This window comes from Taudactylus pleione, unplaced genomic scaffold (assembly GCF_031769625.1).
Source record: "Taudactylus pleione unplaced genomic scaffold, aTauple2 ptg000209l, whole genome shotgun sequence".
Classification (NCBI taxonomy): Eukaryota; Metazoa; Chordata; class Amphibia; order Anura; family Myobatrachidae; genus Taudactylus; species Taudactylus pleione.
This window is the reverse complement of record NW_028284611.1, coordinates 866,353-885,687: the sequence shown is the minus strand read 5'-3', so window position 1 is coordinate 885,687 and position 19,335 is coordinate 866,353. Positions and strand designations below refer to the sequence as shown.

The 19,335-nt window shown below is 39.3% G+C and overlaps 1 protein-coding gene across 2 annotated transcripts in view; it reads left to right on the top strand.

Moving 5' to 3' along the window:
• LOC148517801 (brain-specific serine protease 4-like) overlaps window positions 1–19,335 on the top strand; it is a 155,577-nt gene that overhangs the window by 117,231 nt on the left and 19,011 nt on the right. For both annotated transcript variants that reach the window (XM_088478154.1, XM_088478153.1), the window contains exon 8: window positions 2,210–2,379. In XM_088478154.1, coding sequence (XP_088334280.1) covers window positions 2,210–2,379 — 170 coding nt within the window. The remainder of the gene's footprint in view (window positions 1–2,209; window positions 2,380–19,335) is intronic.

Here is a 19,335-nt window from a genome sequence, read left to right as displayed (position 1 = left end):
GTAGTGCCCATTATACAGTGCCCCCAGTAATGACCCTTACACAGTGCCCTCAGTAGTCCCCCTTATACAATGCCCCAGTAGTGCCCCTTATACAGTACCCCTTATAGAGTGCCACAGTAGTGTCCCTTATATACAGTGCCCCCAGTAGCAGTGCGAGTAGTATTGCCCCTTATACAGTGCACCTAGTAGAGCTCCTTATGCAGAACCCCCAGTAGTGCCCATTATACACTGCCCCAGTAGTGCCCATTATACAGTGCCCCCAGTAATGACCCTTACACAGTGAACTCAGTAGTCCCCCTTATACAATGCCCCAGTAGTGCCCCTTATACAGTACCCATTATAGAGTGCCCCAGTAGTGCCCCTTATATTCAGTGTCCCCAGTAGTGCCTCTTAAGCAGTGCCCCCAGTAGTGTATCTTAAGCAGTGCCCCCTGTAGTGCCCCTTATGCAGTACCCAACAGTACCCATTATACAGTGCCCCCAGTGGTAGTGCCATTTACATAAAAAACACAGACACACAGAAAACAAAATCATACTATGGGAGAGACATCTCCCTTCACCCACTGTGGGAGTTGGAAGGCATAGCTCAAGAGTTAGCTCCAGCCCAGCATCCAGTCTGACTGACTCTTTTTGGCTGCTAAATCACACCACCGCCGGGTAGTACACTCACTGTCAGTGAATGTAATACCCGGCAGGGGGGCAGTGTTTTTGTTTAAGTGTATACCGCCGTTGTAAGCCCTAGTGGTGGAGCCCCCTGAATATGCCAATGCTCACTGGTAATAGTAATGCCGAGTCAACAATGGTTGTATGCAATAACCTCCTCCTCCTCCTCCTATGGTCCTGCAGAGGAGAGTACAGTGTTTTCCATGGTGAGTGATATATAGTTGGACTCTAGAACATGAAACATTATGATATAATATTTAGACATGTGAAGATGTAGGTACAGAAGCATTGGTACATACATAATAGATAGCAGATAGACAGCTGAAATTTCAAGAAAGGAACGAAGGAAGGCAAGGATAGGAGATGTAAATTTGGGTGTCATCAGTTTAGAAATGTTATCATAAACAGGAGTTGCTTAATTCACAAAGGGAGGATTTGTGCAATGTGAAGACCAGAGGACCAAAGATGGAGCTGTGCTGGATGAAGAACAGGAACTGGAAGTGGAAACAAAGAAATAGTAGTTGGAAAGGCATGATATAAATAAGGAGACAACACAGAAATGAAGACCAAAGAATGATGGATGTGTAGAAGGAAAAGATGGTCCACTATGTTGAAAGCAGCAGCAGCATGGACAGTCTTGATGCAAAGAAGGGAAACATTATTGTAGATGGTGAATGAAGGAGTGAGAGTGGGAAGCTCTGGAGGTGGTTACAAACAATTCACTCCAAACATTTGGAGGTGAATGGAGTGGCAGTTGGAAAGAGAGTATCAACTGTAGTAGAAATGTCCATAAAACATGCCCATAACATGCCCATCAGACAGTGCATCTGCATACATATGAATTAGCCACTACCATGGAATGCCAAATACCTTTCCAAAATGTTTGGGAGATCATGCGTCTCAATCGCTACTGTGCCTATATGATAACACACCATGGGGACGCATATGCTGTGACTTTTTACTGGCTTATAGATTGACCATTTTGTGAAAATATCGGCAGTGCATGCAGCTCAGAATCAGAGGTTGGATATATGTCACCTAAATAGAAAAGCCTATGATAACAGTTAGTGTAGGGTACATCCTGCTAGAGAGTGTATACAACCAATCAAAATAGTAGGCAGTGACTAATATTTGAAAAGAAGTTCCAAACTACTTTTTTTTTAAAGCTTTAAAGTTACAGTCATTTGAGGGCAGGAACATGTAATTATCAGGAGCTGTGCACATGTAGTAGAATAATGATACATTGGCTGTGCTATCCTGAATAATGGCTATAGTAATATTGATGGGGGTAATCTGCTGCATTATAGCTGGTATAAGCAAGTGGAACTCAGGAAACTGTAATGTTACTAATACTATACACAGTGGCTGTGACTGGCTTAGTTCATGAATTGCAGCAATGCAGAACCTTCTTTGGGTCTAAAATACAAGAGAGGTGGCCCAGGAGTCAATTTCCCTCCTGACCCCATGTGTCAGCCCTCCTCTAAATGATCATTACCCTTTTATGTAGCTGCTTGAGTTTAACAGTAAACTTTCCTGTTATTTCATAGGTAGCCTACAGTACCCCAAGACCCTCCAGAAAGTGATGACCCCACTCATCGGTAATGCTACATGTGACGTGATGTACCACATAAACTCTACAAATAGTGCCAGCACCAACATTATCCAAAAAGACCAGATCTGTTCCGGTTACCAAGATGGAACAAAGGACTCATGTCAGGTAATTCACATCTGTACATTTGTAGGAATTCAAAAAAAGGAGAAGAAAAGTATTGTCTCTTTGTTGGCACACATATAATTAAATAAAATATAAATTTTATTATAGAAATATTAAAAAGTCTTAAAATTCACTTTTTCTTGTTAGTGCAATATTTCATTAAAGGAAAATTCTATTAAACAAGGTAAACATATATCATAATCTTTGTTAATTATATTATTTTTTTTAATCACCAAACGTGTCTCCATGTCTGCTTTAAGTTGTGCTTTTAATAATTAACAAATATGATAATCTTTGGATTTTAATGTCTTTATTATTTATAATGCTCTCTTTATTGTGCCCAATTGGGTATGTTACATACAGGGATTAATAACACTGTTACTATAATCTGTTCCCATAATGATAGTATATTAGTCAAATATATTTCTAACATTGAGCATAATACATCTCAAATGATACCTTCATTCAACTTTTAGTATCACAGTGCCCTCTATTGGATAGAAGCAGCAATTCAGTTATATGGATTGTGTATCTAAAGGCAACTCAAGCTAATGTATAGTAAATCAGACATAACGCCCTCTGTAGGGGTAAAGCATTTATAACAACATCATTTTGCCACATGGGAACATGTATGCAGTATCTAAAGTAAAATGCTAAGACCCAGAGCCATAGGGAGGGTGGTGCGGCCGTTGCCTCTGCACAGGGCAGAATACTTCAGGGTCACCGGCCACACAATTCCCCGCTCCAGAGGTCTGCAGGAAGAGACCTCCGGCAGTGGTGTGCGGCGCACCAAGAATGCCGGAATTTGTAGGAATTCAAATATTCGTTGTTTTTTTTCATTATTATATTTGTTTAACTTTTTATATTGCTGCAATTCTTTCCATGTGCTAAATAAGAAGCAAAAAATATTTTTGTTTTGAGACATGTTCAATTACATATAAGTCGTACCTAGGGCCCGATTCAGACCCGTTCTCTAGGCTGCATTCGCACGTAGCCATCAGGAGGCCGAATATGCAAATCCCACGATTGCACAGCAAGACATCAGTACGCCCACTATGCCTTAGCGTGCAACCGTCAGCCAGTCTTAAGACGCCCACTTGCCCTTCGTAACGCACGTCATCTCCAGGAAGTGTAAATAACAATCGGTAACATTGAGAACCATCGGCTGCATACGCAGCACTTGTGGTTGACCCTACCCTACCGCAAGCACTGTGATTGCAGCAGTGGTTTATACAACCAGGTGATGTGTACAATGATGCTCCACATTAATTATGCACGCCCAAAGAATGCCATTTTAATGCACAGACATGCCTATGTTCACACCACCACTCCCCCATTTTCCAGGTCCTTCCCCTGTCACCACCCACAAATGGCACTTTCTGTCAATCAAACTAGCGGGCCGTCTGTGTCTTCTGGGTGATTACTTCCCAATCGCAATGACTGGTTTGCTAATACGCACATTGACACATACGCATGCGCACATAGTGGCAATCGACCTGCAGCGTGTGAACACAGCCTAGTGAACAGGTCCGAATCTGGCCCCTAGTGCAAGATGTTGAGTTGGACAGAATTCACAAAAAAAATGCAAACGTAATATAGGCAAAAACAATACATTTTACACACTATGTTATGTTGGATGCATTGGGCTCTGAATCAATCATACTGTATGCCTGAAATAATCAGTAGCATACAAGCAGGGGCAGCTTAAGAGAGTAGAAGGCCCATGTGCAGACTCCATGTGGGCACCATGTTCACAGTGATTTTTTTTATTGTGCATGCGAAAATCTCCAGGAAAATGGCCGTAGATCCATTTTTCAGATGATTTGTGCAGCACCACTGGCATGGGACTCTGGAGAGATAAGTATAATACACGAGTGCAGGGTGTGTGGTGTGTGGACTCCCCTGCATCTAGGGGGTCATTTGCATTGCACACCCTGCACCAATTAAAGATTAGGGGTTTTCACAGCTTCGGGCTATTACAGTAATGTGTTGGGTTACCAAAGAGAAATCTCAGATTTCTTCTGTGGTTTTACTAGTTTTGACTAATTTTGCTTTCCCTTACACAAGTCTGAGGAAAATGATCCATTTGCTATTTATAAACAACAGTAAGCTCAGTTTACCACTCTTTGAAAAAATAATAGCGCCATCTCAGGATAAGAGCCATTTCTTCCTGCCTCCTCCCCTCATCAGTGTAAAGCTCCTCCCCTTCAGTGTACAACAGCCAGTGTTTGTACAGTGCCACTGCTGGGTAATAAGTACATAAAGGGATGGTGACTTTTGTCAGCATTAAAAAAAAATTACTATATTATTTATATTACAAATATATATATTATTCCATAAAATACAAACCTTATGGTTTCACATATCCCAATAAGACTTCCTACACATGTACAGAAATGTCAAAAACCTACTGTATTGTCACTCAATTGCCAAAAAGCAATGAAATTCTGAATTTTAAGGCTCACACCTTAATGGATGTGTTCCTTGCACAATACAGTTATGATAGGCCATCACACCCAGTGGGTAACTGCAGATTCAGAACTCTCATGGAGTGAGAATGCTGTCACTCACACAATACAGATATGGAGCCATCACACCCTGATTCAGCACTCTCATGGATTGAAATTGCTGTCACTCACACAATACACATATGGTGCCATCATACCCTGTGGTAACTGCAGATTCAGCACTCTCTTTTGGTGAAATTGTTGTCACTCACACAATACAGATACAGTATGGTATGTCATCACACCCTGTCATTACCTGCAGATTCAGCACTCTCATGGTATCTGATTGCTAGAGCCATCACACCCATTGTTTACTGCAAATTTAGCACTCACTTTGAGTAGGATTGCTGTCACTTACACTATACAGATATTGTGCCCTGTGGTTACCTGCAGATTCAGCACTCTCATGGAGTTAGATTGCTGTCACTCACACAATACAGATATGTTGCCATCACACCCTGTGGTTACCTACAGATTTAGCACTCTCACTGAGTAAGATTGCTGTCACTCACACAATACAGATATGGTATGCCATCACATCCTGTGGTAACTTGCAGATTCAGCACTCTCATGGAGAGATATTGGTGTCACTCACACAATACAGATATTGCTCCATCACACCCTGTGTTTACTGCATATTTAGCACTCTCATTTAGTGAGACTACTGTCACTCACAAAATACAGATATGATATGCCATCACACTCTATGTTTACTGTACATTTAGCACTCTCATTGAGTAAGTTTGCTGTCACTCACACAATAGAGATATGGTGCCATCTCACCCTGTGGTTACCTGCAGATTCAGAACTCTCATGGAGTGAGATTGCTGTCACTTAAACAATACAGATATGTTGCTATCACACCCCGTGGTAATTTGAGGTACAGGACTCTCAAGGAGTGGAACTGTTGTTACTCACATAATATTGTAATATTGATATGGTATGCCATCACACCTTGGCCCTGATTCAGAGCCGATCGCTCTGACAGAGCGCTCACTCTGAATCAGGGCCAGTCTTTTTTTTTTTTAGAATGGCCTCCTGGCCGCTCGCATAGCTGTGGGTGACCATCGGGCTGCGATGAGACCCTTGTGGTAGGGTCTCGTTGCCCAAGCCCCAGACAGATTTCAGCTCTAACACAGCCAGAATCTCTCCACTGACAAAAATATTCTGACCTGGTCAGTGATATACGGCATAGCCGGTGAGACATTTCACCATCTCTACCGTGCAATTGTTCAAGACTTTGAAACTGGTCAATACTTTAAAAAATTTTCAGCATTGTGTGCCCGACGGGGTTAACACTATACAAGCTTCAGATTTTCTATCATCGTGGATATTTAAACTGATGCATTGTTTGCAGATAAGTGGTTACATAATTTCAAGACTATGAATTAACTAGCAAAGTGTGTCAAAACGTCTTTCATATTTTTATTCTGAACTCTTCCATGCAGGAATTGTCATTTCCGATTCCAACCCAGCACAAATCAGTACCCTCATTTTGTACAACAGCTAGTTATTATTTATTTTTTACTATTCTTTATTCATTTATGGTTTTTATTTCTTGCCAATATTTGTGTTTGTTTTCTTGACATATGTCACATTGATTTATTCTATGTACTATCTCAATTGCAATATTTCTTGCTAATTTATTCAATTTTATCATTTAAATTTATCTGTACACCAGTGCGGTGTGTGTGTTTCCATACATTTGTTTTAGTGCTTGTGGGGTTGCAATTGTTCCCCTATATAGCACCGCTGCAGGTCTATTTTCAGATATAGTTTTCAGTGTGGTATCCAAGCGCTAGGATATTTTCTTTGTTTTTTTTGTATTTTCTAATTGCTTTCTTTAGCTGCTAAATACACACCTGTAACTTAGTACAATGTATTTCTCTTGGTTTAATGATTTAAAAACCAAAAGAGAACACTATTTGTCCACCTTTGATAGTGAAAGTATGAATGACATCCCTGAACCTGATATGAATAGAGGCTTTCTAGAATTAGAAACACTTCTTCCATCGGAAAGCAGACACTGGTGGGATAGCATTTTTTTACAAAAATGTATAGACCTTGATAGCATCCCAAAAGGTTTACAAGTTCACAAGAACCTATCAATTTTAGATAATCCAGAGTTAACTGCTGAGTGTGAGCAAACATTAAAATGTTGCTCAATATCATTGATAAAATTGTTAATTAAATATAGGGAAAGGAAGGTTTTAAAGGTAACCAGCGAGATTGAACAAACTAAAAATAATTTGATAAAATTTAAAATGAACCCTGAGTTCAAAAAGAGAGAAAGTGAACTACAACAGAGTATTCAGACTTATGAGTATGAGCTAATCGAAAATAAGAAACAAAAATTATTCAGGGATGAGAGATGTGGTCCAATTAGAAAACAGTCATTCTTCCATAAGAAAAACATGTATTTCCAAAAGAAAAGTTTCCTAGATGATAAGAAAAATGAGAGAATGCATCATGTGGATGAAAGGAAAAAATATAAATCTGCTATGAAATCTCTATCTCCTAGAATCCCATTAGAGGAATCAGTTCAATCCAAACTCTTTCCCTCTAGAGGTACACCCTGGATAGAAACAGGAGCACGACCTAAATCTAATAATGATAGAAATCAGGATTTTCGGGTAAGAGAACCAGAGTGGAAAATACCAATAAACACCAATCGTTATGATTCGTTAATCAATTCCACCACAAAAAGATCCAGAGATGTAGGGGAAAGAGGGGAATGGGACGAACAAGAGGTGCGAAGACCAAGGCACCGCTAAAAGACTCTCAAACAAGAGGCATATTTAACTTATCAAAAAAGACCCTCATGGATTCTGAAATTGCATTATTGTCTAAGGGACTCAGCTATGCACCAAGGTCTAACCCCAATTTATTTAATTTATTTTCCGAATTGAATCGTTATGTTAGATCTCTTTGCAGACAGAGATACTTTTTTTCTAAAAAAACAATCTAAAATTGGAGAATCTAATGATCCCATTCTTCTTGACATGGATGACATGGAATGTCTATCAATGTTGGAAACACTAAAAGAAGAGATTGGCGATTCTCCTAATTTAGAATTAACAGATGTATTTAATATTAATAACTCTATTTCAAACTTATATTCTAATACAAAAAAAATTAGAAAGAAATCTCAGTTCTTTCCCCTTCATCAAAAAAGTCCAACAATACAGTTGTTTTACAAAAAAACACTTAAAGAATTTCAAACTTTGTGTAATAAAAAACCTCATTTGGATTTGGGGAGATCAAATCTAGCGATTGATGAGAGGAAAGCTCTTAGGTCTCTCCAGGACGATGACTCCATCGCCATCAAGTCAGCTGACAAGGGCGGTGGGGTCGTCGTCCTTGACAGATCAGCATATATGGCTGAGTCCCTCAGACAATTTCATGATTGCACTTACTACAAAATAATACCCAGGGATCCGACTATGGAATTCAAAATAGAATTACATACACTTTTGACTGACACTTTGGCGGAGGGAGTGATAACTAGAGAGGAATTTAATTTTTTATTCACACATTATCCTGTCACTCCCATTTTTTATTATTTACCAAAAATACACAAATCTCTCACTGCACCCCCGGGTCATCCTATTATTTCTGGCATTAATTCCCTCACATCCAATTTATCTTTTTATGTTCATCACCTTCTCCAAAATGATGTTGTCTCTCTGAGATCGCACATAAGAGATATTATACATCTTCTCAATAAACTTGAAAGTTTTAGTTGGCGTCCAGGGTATGGATTTCTTACCCTGGATGTCCAGGCCCTATATACTAACATTCCACATGAGGGAGGCCTAGATAGAGAATGTGCTGTTGAAAGATCTTGGAGGGACAGCGGATATTTCTATTAGCCTCAATGAGATTCTTACTAACTCACAATTATTTTTTGTTTGATTCCTCCTATTTTCTTCAGACCCTCGGTACTGCCATGGGAACCAGATTCACCCCGAGCTTTGCTAATCTCTATATGGGTGCATTCGAAGATAACTATATCTGGAGTGGACCGTTCAGGGCGAATCTGGTTTTCTATGGCAGGTTTATTGATGATTTAATTTTTTGGGGGATGGGGATTTTGATTCAACTGTAAAAGTCACTGAATATCTTAACACTAATCATATGAATCTTCACTTCACTTCCACTTTCAGTCACATTTCAGTTGATTTTCTTGATGTCACTCTCTCCGCTGAAGAAAATAGGATAATTTTGACTCTTTATACCAAGGCGGTTGATTGCTGCTCCTATCTTCATTATGGGAGCGGCCATCATCGGCCTTGGATAAACAACATACCGAAAAGCCAGATGGGGCATATCAGGAGAAATTGTACTAGGGAGTCAGACTTTGAGTTTCATGCCAAACAATTGGAAATCAATTTTTTAGATAGGGGATACCCTTAAAATCTGGTGGATGAAGCAAGAAAACATGCTCTTGATAAGAGCAGGATTCTTTCTAGACCTACCTCATATAATGAGGAGGATACTAAAATACTTAGATCCAAGGATAACCCTAGGAAAGATCCAGATGAGGATTCCTCATCCCTCCTGTTCATTTCACAGTTTAATAACGAATCTAGACGAATACGTTCCATAATAAATAAAAATTATACTATGTTATTGAACGACTCAATTCTGTCTAAATGTATAGAACCAAAAGCTAAAATAGTATTCAAAAAGAATCGCAATCTGGGTAGTTTTTGGCACCTAGTATGCTAAAACCCCTGTCAAAATATCATTAGAATCTGAGATATATACAGCATAAGACAATTTAACACATCAACACGTAATTCATTTTCTACATTGTTGCCTCAGTCTTGTACTTCCTCTGGATCTCTGTGTTAGTAGTGTTTTTAATTCAATCTATTTTTGTGCAACTATGCTCTAGTGGTACAATGATTATTTAATACTAAATATACATGTGTATATATTTATCAATGTCTGCTTTCCAATAATCCACTTCTATTAATACTTGGAAAATGTTTGTTTGTCTATATTTACCCATACTTTGGTGCTTAGGCTATAGGTCTTTTTATTACATATAGACATAATTCTATTATTTGTTTTGCTGCTTATTTATACATACATACATGTGCATGGATGTATGGACATACATGTAGGTGTAGGTATGTGAGTATGTGTGTTTAAGAGTTATTTGTGGGTAATATCTTAGTACCCTCGTATGTTTGTACCAGAAGGTATTTATGTTTTTTATATATATGTATGAGTATGGATGTTCATGTAGGTACGTTTATGCACATTTATGCGTATGCACATTTATATTTATTGTTATTTTCCCATTAATGTACTATTAGACTTTATATGCCATGTTAATATGAAGGCTATTGCGTTCATTATCTAGTACATATTATTTGCCTAATATATGTTCTATTTCTATGTATAGATTACTAGCTTTCCACTATATATCTATATATTATTAAGTACTAATGTTTTTTTATATATACTAATTTATGCTAGCTATCATGTGCCGCTAAATGGATAATCAGCAAATAACACTTTGATTGGCTATCTATGGCTACCAATTTGAGAGTGATTGGACTCATTATGGCTCCTATTTAAGATGGACGATATGGACAAGGGCATTTAGCTTGAAAAAGTCCCAGGAACAGGACGAAACGTGTTGCTACACTTACCTGTTCCAAGTGTCTTGTCCTGTAACCTGCTCCTGCAAAGTGCTGCCAGTGCCCGCAGTGTCTGATCCAGGTGCGAGGAGAATCTACAAGTCACGGCTGCGCATAATCATCTACCCGGATCTCCTCTCAGCATTCTCCTGGCCCCGGTATCCGGCAGGTAATCATACTATGTAGCCGGACGGAAAGCCACTGCACCTGATCTTTGAGACAGCGCGTCCCTGAGTGCATTCTGACCAGGTCAGTGATATACTGCATAGCCGGTGAGACATTTCACCATCTCTACCGTGCAATTGTTCAAGACTTTGAAACTGGTCAGTACTTTAAAAAATTTTCAGCATTGTGTGCCCGACGGGGTTAACACTTCAAATATCCAAAAAGCTACTAACTGTTGTGCTATACAAGCTTCAGATTTTCTATCATCGTGGATTTTTTAACTGATACATTGTTTGCAGATAAGTGGTTACATAATTTCAAGACTATGAATTAACTAGCAAAGTGTGTCAAAACGTCTTTCATATTTTTATTCTGAACTCTTCCATGCAGGAATTGTCATTTCCGATTCCAACCCAGCACAAATCAGTACCCTCATTTTGTACAACAGCTAGTTATTATTTATTTTTTACTATTCTTTATTCATTTATGGTTTTTATTTCCTGCCAATATTTGTGTTTGTTTTCTTGACATATGTCACGTTGATTTATTCTATGTACTATCTCAATTGCAATATTTCTTGCTAATTTATTCAATTTTATTATTTAAATTTAACTGTACACCAGCACGGTGTGGGTGTTTCCATACATTTGTTTTAGTGCTTGCGGGGTTGCAATTGTTCCCCTATATAGCACCGCTGCAGGTTTATTTTCAGATATAGTTTTCAGTGTGGTATCCAAGCGCTAGGATATTTTCTTTGGTTCTCTCGGTTTTACTCTGATTTCTTCATACGCTCTTTTTTCATTTAATTCATCATAATGTTTTTAGTTTAATTGGTTTAATAGATTTTTTCCTTGTAAATCATAGTCTTCCAGATTTGAACAGTTCCTTCGTATGTGTGTGAACTGGCTCTGTGGAATGCTCTTAATCCAACTAGGATGATGATTGCTCTCTTCAAGGATATAACTATTAACGTCAACCTTTTTGCAGTGTGTTCTGGTCTGTATGCTTGAGTTATGTATATATATATTTCCAAGTCGAAGAATTCGACCCTCTCTTTGTCATATTTGGTAGTGAATACCAAATTCTGATCATTTTGATTTATGTAATGTGTAAACTCTTGTAGAGAAATTTCATCCCCCTGCCATATGAATAGCACATCGTCAATATACTGTCTCCAGAGGACCAAGTTTGCATCGAGCTCACGCCTACCCCATATGTTCCTAACACCATATTAGAGACAGGTCCTCAGAAAGAGGATGTAGTGACAGCTGCCTGCGACATCCCATAAATAAGTACTAAGAATACAACACACACCCTATTTGCATCTGTACAGGAAGACCTCAACACAGCAACAAAATGGGCAGATCATTTTTTAGAGCTAGGGACGGATACACAGAGGTTGGGACAGAGGATACTAGCAACAAACAAAAGGAAACTGGAAAACAGAAGGGGATGTAGGGGAGGGGAAAAAAAGCAAAACAGAAATAAGGAACTAATAGGTTTACAGCAACCTATAGTGATTTTCAATCTTAGTGACAAGATACTAACACCTGCACAGACTTCGTTACTTAACAAAGGACTGAAATTTGCCCCTAACAACCAACTAGACAAATTTGAGACATATTTGGATGTCAAAAAATTTACAAGGAAAGTAGCATTAAAGAAATATTTTTTGGACCAACACAAAGCGGTCGCAAACACCTATCATACAAATAAATACCAACACTCAAATCTCAAACCAAAATCAAAATTCAATCCAAGTTATCTTAAGGGTAACTTTATACAAACCTTCGAGAAAGCTGTCATACAAGACATATGTAAACTTAATAATAATAAACAAAGAGGGGCATATAATAATTTGTCAAGGTCAGAAAAAATTACATTACAGGAATTAGAAAAAGACACCTCAATAATAATTAAACCCGCAGACAAGGGAAGTGGAATAGTAATATTGATTAAGAATGAATATATGAGAGAGGCCTATAACATTATTTCTGATGGGAGTACGTACCTTAAACTTAAGGGAGACCCCACAAGTAAATTCCAAAAAGTATTAGACATCATACTACAGGAAGGCATGTCGACAGGGATCCTAGACAAACAGGAGTTTGACTTTATTAGCACTAAACATCCAGTGATTCCCGTTTTTTACTTCCTGCCAAAAATTCACAAGAACAACACTGCCCTCCAGGCAGACCTATCACTTCAGGGATTGATTCCCTGACATCATCACTTTCCTAATATATCGATTACTTTTTGCAAAAATATGTGAAACAACAGCAATCCTACATTAGGGATATGACACAATGTTTAAACATACTACAAGATATGGAGTGGAAGGATAATTACTGGCCTGCCACTAGTGACGTAACATCCTTGTATATGGTGATTGACCACATGCAAGGTCTGGAGAGTGTTAGACACTTTCTGGAGCAAGATTTGGATATTGATAAAACACAAATCGACTTTATAGTTCAAGGTATCGAATTTATATTAACTCATAACTACATGTGGTTTCAAGAGGAATTCTACCTTCAACAGTGTGGCACTGTTATGGGGACCAAGTTAGCACTGAGCTACACAAACCTGTTCATGAGCCTTTGGGAGATCAGGAACATATGGGGTAGGCGTGAGCTCGATGCAAACTTGGTCCTCTGGAGACTCTACATTGACGATGTGTTATTCATATGGCAGGGGGATGAAATTTCTCTACAAGAGTTTACACATTACATAAATCAAAATGATCAGAATTTGGTATTCACTACCAAATATGACAAAGAGAGGGTCGAATTCCTCGACTTGGAAATATATATACATAACTCAAGCATACAGACCAGAACACACTACAAAAAGGTTGACGTTAATAGTTATATCCTTGCAGAGAGCAATCATCATCCTAGTTGGATTAAGAGCATTCCACAGAGCCAGTTCACACACATACGAAGGAACTGTTCAAATCTGGAAGACTATGATTTACAAGGAAAAAATCTATTAAACCAATTAAAAGAAAAACATTATGATGAAATAAATGTAAAAAGAGCATATGAAGAAATCAGAGTAAAACCGAGAGAACAACTACTTATATATAAAGATAAAAAGAAACAGAAGGAGAAAGACAATAATAAGATTTATTTCATTACAAACTATACAGATTTAGCCCCCAGAGTCAAGAAAATTCTAAATAAACACTTGTCCACTCTAAATCTGGACAACCAATTGAAGAATATCTTACCAGACAAACCAGATGTAGTTTACAGGAAAGCATAAGATTTGAAACGTAAACTAGTCAAAAACCATATAAGAGTCAACACATCTGGGAAACAAACCACAATAGATGGGAAAAACAGCAGGACAGGTTTCTATCATTGTGGCCATTGCCAACAATGCATCAGTTTAGGCAATAGAAGTACCTCTCCAATAGAGAGCATTACCAGCAGACATACCCAGGAGGAGTACAGGATACATCATGCACTTACTTGTGATAGTAAACATGTAATTTATATACTAGAATGTTCATGCAATTTACAGTACGTGGGACGTACCACGATAAATTTGAAAAAATGCATAGCAGAGCACAATCTAAATATAAAGAGAGGTTTCGAACAACACAGCGTGTCAGATCATTTCAAGAAAAAACATCACAGTGACTCCAAGGGTTTGAGATTTCTAGCAATAGATCAGGTCATGCCATATTGGAGGGGAGGTGACCATATCGAAACGATTGATAAAAGAGAAAGTAGATGGATATTTAATCTACATACATTGATCCCAGAAGGACTAAATATAGACCCGTGATTTGGAAACAGCAGTGATCATGTTGTAATAGGCATATTGTCAATGCACATGATTTGTAATACAATTCTCTATAAAACACTGACTAACATTATGGCCGTGTTTAACTCTCAATGAGAAATTGTATTATTAGTAGTTTCTACATACAACAAGTAGGTATAACATACAATATGTGATAAGGACGACGAGGATGGGACTACTTTGTATGTATATAAAACAGTGTTTAGGATATATATAAACATCTTAATGTCTATCAGTGTAGACCACCACAAATGTCTATCAGTATAGACTACCACAAATCTATTCTGTTCTTAAAAAAAGAATGTTAGGATGTATAAGAACAAACAATGTAAAATATGGCTGCGCTCAGTGAGGAGACACATTCATGACCACATCCCCATTTACCCAGCACATCTAACCAATAAAATGGCCGCTGCAAGATTCATGCTCCCAAATACTGGGTAAGATCTTACCAAAAGGGCCGCTGTAGTAAGCACAGGGCACTACATGAAACAGAGAATACAATACATACTGCAGTGCTGGAAACTTTATCCAGTAGACGTATACACAATCTAGCACCTGTCAGCATAGATTTATTTAAACCAATAAGGATGGTAGGAGGTTTAATAAAATGTGTACTAATTTACAATATGACCACGTAAAGTGAGGAGATGCAATCAGGCTCACATTCTTTACAATTCAGATGCATCCCACCGTTAATATGGCCACCGCAATACCCATATGGTTAAATCTAGCTGTATCCCACCAATAAATTGGCCACCGCAATACCCACATTCACAAACAACAATGAAATATCTCCACCAAAATGGCCGCCGGAGTCCGCGCATGTGCATGACACAGAGACCACAATTCACACTCTAGTGATTGCTACTCAGGTCTCTCTAGCTGATGATGTCACAACCGCAAACACGGAAATGCGGGGAGCGCGGGCAGCGGCAACAGACAGTACATTTGGAAAGCCTATTTATGAGGGACAGAAGGAAAGGTAGGCACCTTGAAAAAGTCCATTACCTGGATGAAACGCGTTGGGAAATGCCCCTTTTTATATAATACTTGGACACCTACATGCCTTGTATATTTTGCGACTTCACCTTTAACCCATTATTGTTTAATTAGACTCTTGTGAGTCTTTGAATTTTTACATGGAATAAATAAGTATCTGTTTTCATTGGAGTGCATAGCCTCCCTTATATTGCTTAACATACATCACCCCTCTCTCCACCATGGACCTCTTTAAGCACCGGGACAAAGGATACCAGCAGCAACCAACCAATTTGGTGGAGAGGAGAGAGAAGAGGGTACGCTTCAGCAGAACACCCATCCTACAGAATTCAACAAAAATTTCATTGTGAGACTTTATTCCATAAAGAACACACATCCGACAGATTATTGAGACATTTTTCCAAGACCCCTCATGTTGGATTCCCATGAGATTTTTTAAAACATTGTGGACATAATTAGACATCTCCCAGTCAGGGGAAAGAAGGTTTTTTTGAGACATTAGTAGCTGATGGTTGCTAAGGAACATTTCATCTATAGTCTGACATTAAGGAACTATCTTTACCACACACCACCCAGTTAGAACAACCCAGAGCGCATCACTAATATACTTTGATTTATGTCTATGTAGAGGTGGGATACCTTTAATTAAGTGGAGCTGCTAGGGTTATCATAATAGGCTGCCTGACAAGAGATCCAGAGTGCTGTTTGTTCTTATCTTCATACAAGTACCAGCATGCCTGGGTAGAAAAGGCCCACTGGTACCTATAGTGCCATGTAAAGGAAATATTAAAATAAAAACATGACACCAATGTTTTAATAATTTATTGCCCTGCACCATCACCAAAAGAGCCTTTAAGCTCTTTTGTGTGGCTGCTGCACCCCCATGGCTTCCAAAGTTTTTGTCTTTGCTATTCACCTGGGGACGCAACAGCATTTAGGCTTTTTTGCAAGGCCGCTGGAGGCCCAGGGCTTCTGGCATCTTCTTCTTTGCTCTTCACCTGGGGGTAGGCTGCTTTTAAGTTCTTCTGCATGGCTGCCGGTGCACCAGGGCTTCCAGCATCTTGTCATTGCTCTTCACGAGAGGGGCAAGCTCTTTTGCATTGGACAACTGCTCCCCAGGTCTTTTGGCACTGGCAGCATCCTCTTCTTACAACTTCACCTGGGGGGCAGCGGCCTGTAAGCTCGTTTGCATGTCCAACACCCATGCAGGACTACCTTGGTGTCTTCTATCTCCATGACTTCCTTGGGTTCCTTCCTTTGCCTCTCCTCAGCTGTCAGAATGACACCCGCTGACTCACGCTGGATAATATTAGCAAGTGCAAGAGGATGGCGCAATGATGCAGCAAGCAGTGATTGGCTCGCCACAGCCATCTTCAATTTCAAAGATGATTCTGCAAGCAAGCCAAGCTCATCTAGCCCCATTTTTTAAATGGGCTAAGCACACCGCTCTTAGCCAATTAGCAGGTTGTTCCCACGCTACTGGCGGCTGATTGACTGACAATCATCCAAGTGTAGGAAACATGGATTCTGTCACTTTTGGAAGCAACACTGTATGTACAGTATTATGCATATTCAATTAGGTGCGAGAATAGCACTTGCAGGTGCTGTTTTTTTGCTACTCAATTAGGTGTGTGGGGTTTATCATATTTTCAATGCCGGGAGATTATTTTGAATGCAATGACCAATTTTTCCTAAAATCAATATTTTTAGGAAAACTGGCTGGGAATTGTTCTGGGACTCAGGTGGCACCCCTCCTAATGACTAATTAAGTAATTGGAAGTTTTCCAATTAGCTTAATTAGTCAGAAAATACTCACCTTCCGAAGTGGTGTCTTCTCCCTCCAGCATTGGGACCCTATATTCTGCAGCAGCAGTGTGCGTAAGTATGTTTTGTGAGTGTGTGTACTATGTGTGAGTGTTTGTAAGTGTGTATAAGTATGTAGGAGTGTGTGTAAGTGATTTTGAGTGAGACCCCTGGAAGCAGCAGCAGGGAGAGCTAGATCTCCCAGCAGCCCCTGCCTTTCTCGCAGCTCCCTCGACTCCCAGCAGCCCCCTCTCCAGTGCAAAGATGGAGAGGAGATGACCGGGAGCTGTGGAGACCACTGGAGTCCATCAGAGATGTAAGTAGGTTTTTGTATCTCACAATGCTGGGTTTTCAGTGCTGAGCGCCCTGCGTGCATTTTTTAAAATTGAATACAGAGGGTATTGGGAGATCGAATACCTGTGATATTCCAAAATTGGGCACGAGGTCTGCAAGTTTTTGTGCACCAGTAGATACTCCACCATTGCACGCACAACTGCACGCACTATCGACACTTGCACATGTCTATGGAAGACATGGCCTCTGTGGAAGTGGCTGTGCATCTGAATAAGCTGCCACTTTCATTGACACGCCCATGACACTCCCAAAATGCCCACGAGAATTACTTTTGTGCGTTCACTGCCAGCCACCACCCAGTCAGCGCCCTGGAACGCCAATCACTTTTCAGCTCCATTTCTGATACCATCTGAGGCTCTTGCAGCAGCACCTTGCTGTGTACACTCGGTAACACATGCAATAGGTGTCTTCTGAATTTTTTTATGCATGCTTAGTAGAAAATAATGGACAATTGATGGATAAAATGTCACACAAACTTGTTGTTGTGAAATAAATATAGCAAATATTAATTGGTAACAGCACAGAACCCATTAGTTGTACAGAGATAATGATGAATTCCACATTGGGTAGAATTAAGTAAATTAAGACAAAAATTGGGAATTTGTAACGTCTGTTTAAGGATTCAGGTTCCTAGTCACATAGACATTGGATGTTGTCATAAAAAGTAAATCACAGAACGTAATAAGCAGCAATTTGCATTTGAAGTCTGAATATTTGCCCAGTTTTTCAAGCTAAATAACATGGCATAACCAAGTGTGACACATCCAGTTTTAATGGGGGTATGGTATATGTCAAAATTCAGACTGTCGACACGGGTATGTCAGCGTAAGACATGTCTACATGAACAAGGACGATATGTAGTCATAATGTCAATATGATCATTATGTCCACATTGTGCATGACGACAGTCGTCATGTTGACGTGATGTGTTTCTAGTTTTAGTGCGATTATCTTAACCTTAACAGCAGCCTAAACCTAGCCCTATCTGTAATTGTAACCCTAATCCAACCTGAACCCTAACCTTAAACCTAGCCCTAGTTGTAATTGTAACCCTAATCTAACCTGAACCCTAACCCTATTTGTAACTCTAACCAATAATCCTATCATAACCCTAGCTGTAACCCTAACCCTAATCCTACCCTAACTGTAACCCTAATTCGACCCTAACCCAAGCTGTAACTCTAACCAATAATCCTACCCTTACCAGAGCTGTAAATGTAACTCTAGTTCCTTAACCATAGCTGAATCTCTAACCCTAAACCTAGCTGTAACTCTAACCCTGATCTTACCCTAAATGTACCTGTAATGCTAATATAAATCCTACCTTAACCCTATCTGTAACTGTAACACTAAACCTAATCTTATCCTAAACCTAGCTGTAACTCTAACCTCCTGCCACAACACTACAGTAGCTGTAACTCTAACCCCTTATTCTACCATAAACCTATCTGAAATTCTAATCCTAACCCTAGCTATAACTCTAACCCTGATCCTACCTTAAACCTAGCTGTAACATTAGCCTAATCCTAACTTAACCCTAGCTGTAACACTAACCTTAAACCTAACTGCAGTCTAACCATAGTTGTTACTCCATCCTTAACCCTAACAACAACTTAACCCTAACACTAGCTGTAACCATAACCATAAATGCAGTCTAATCC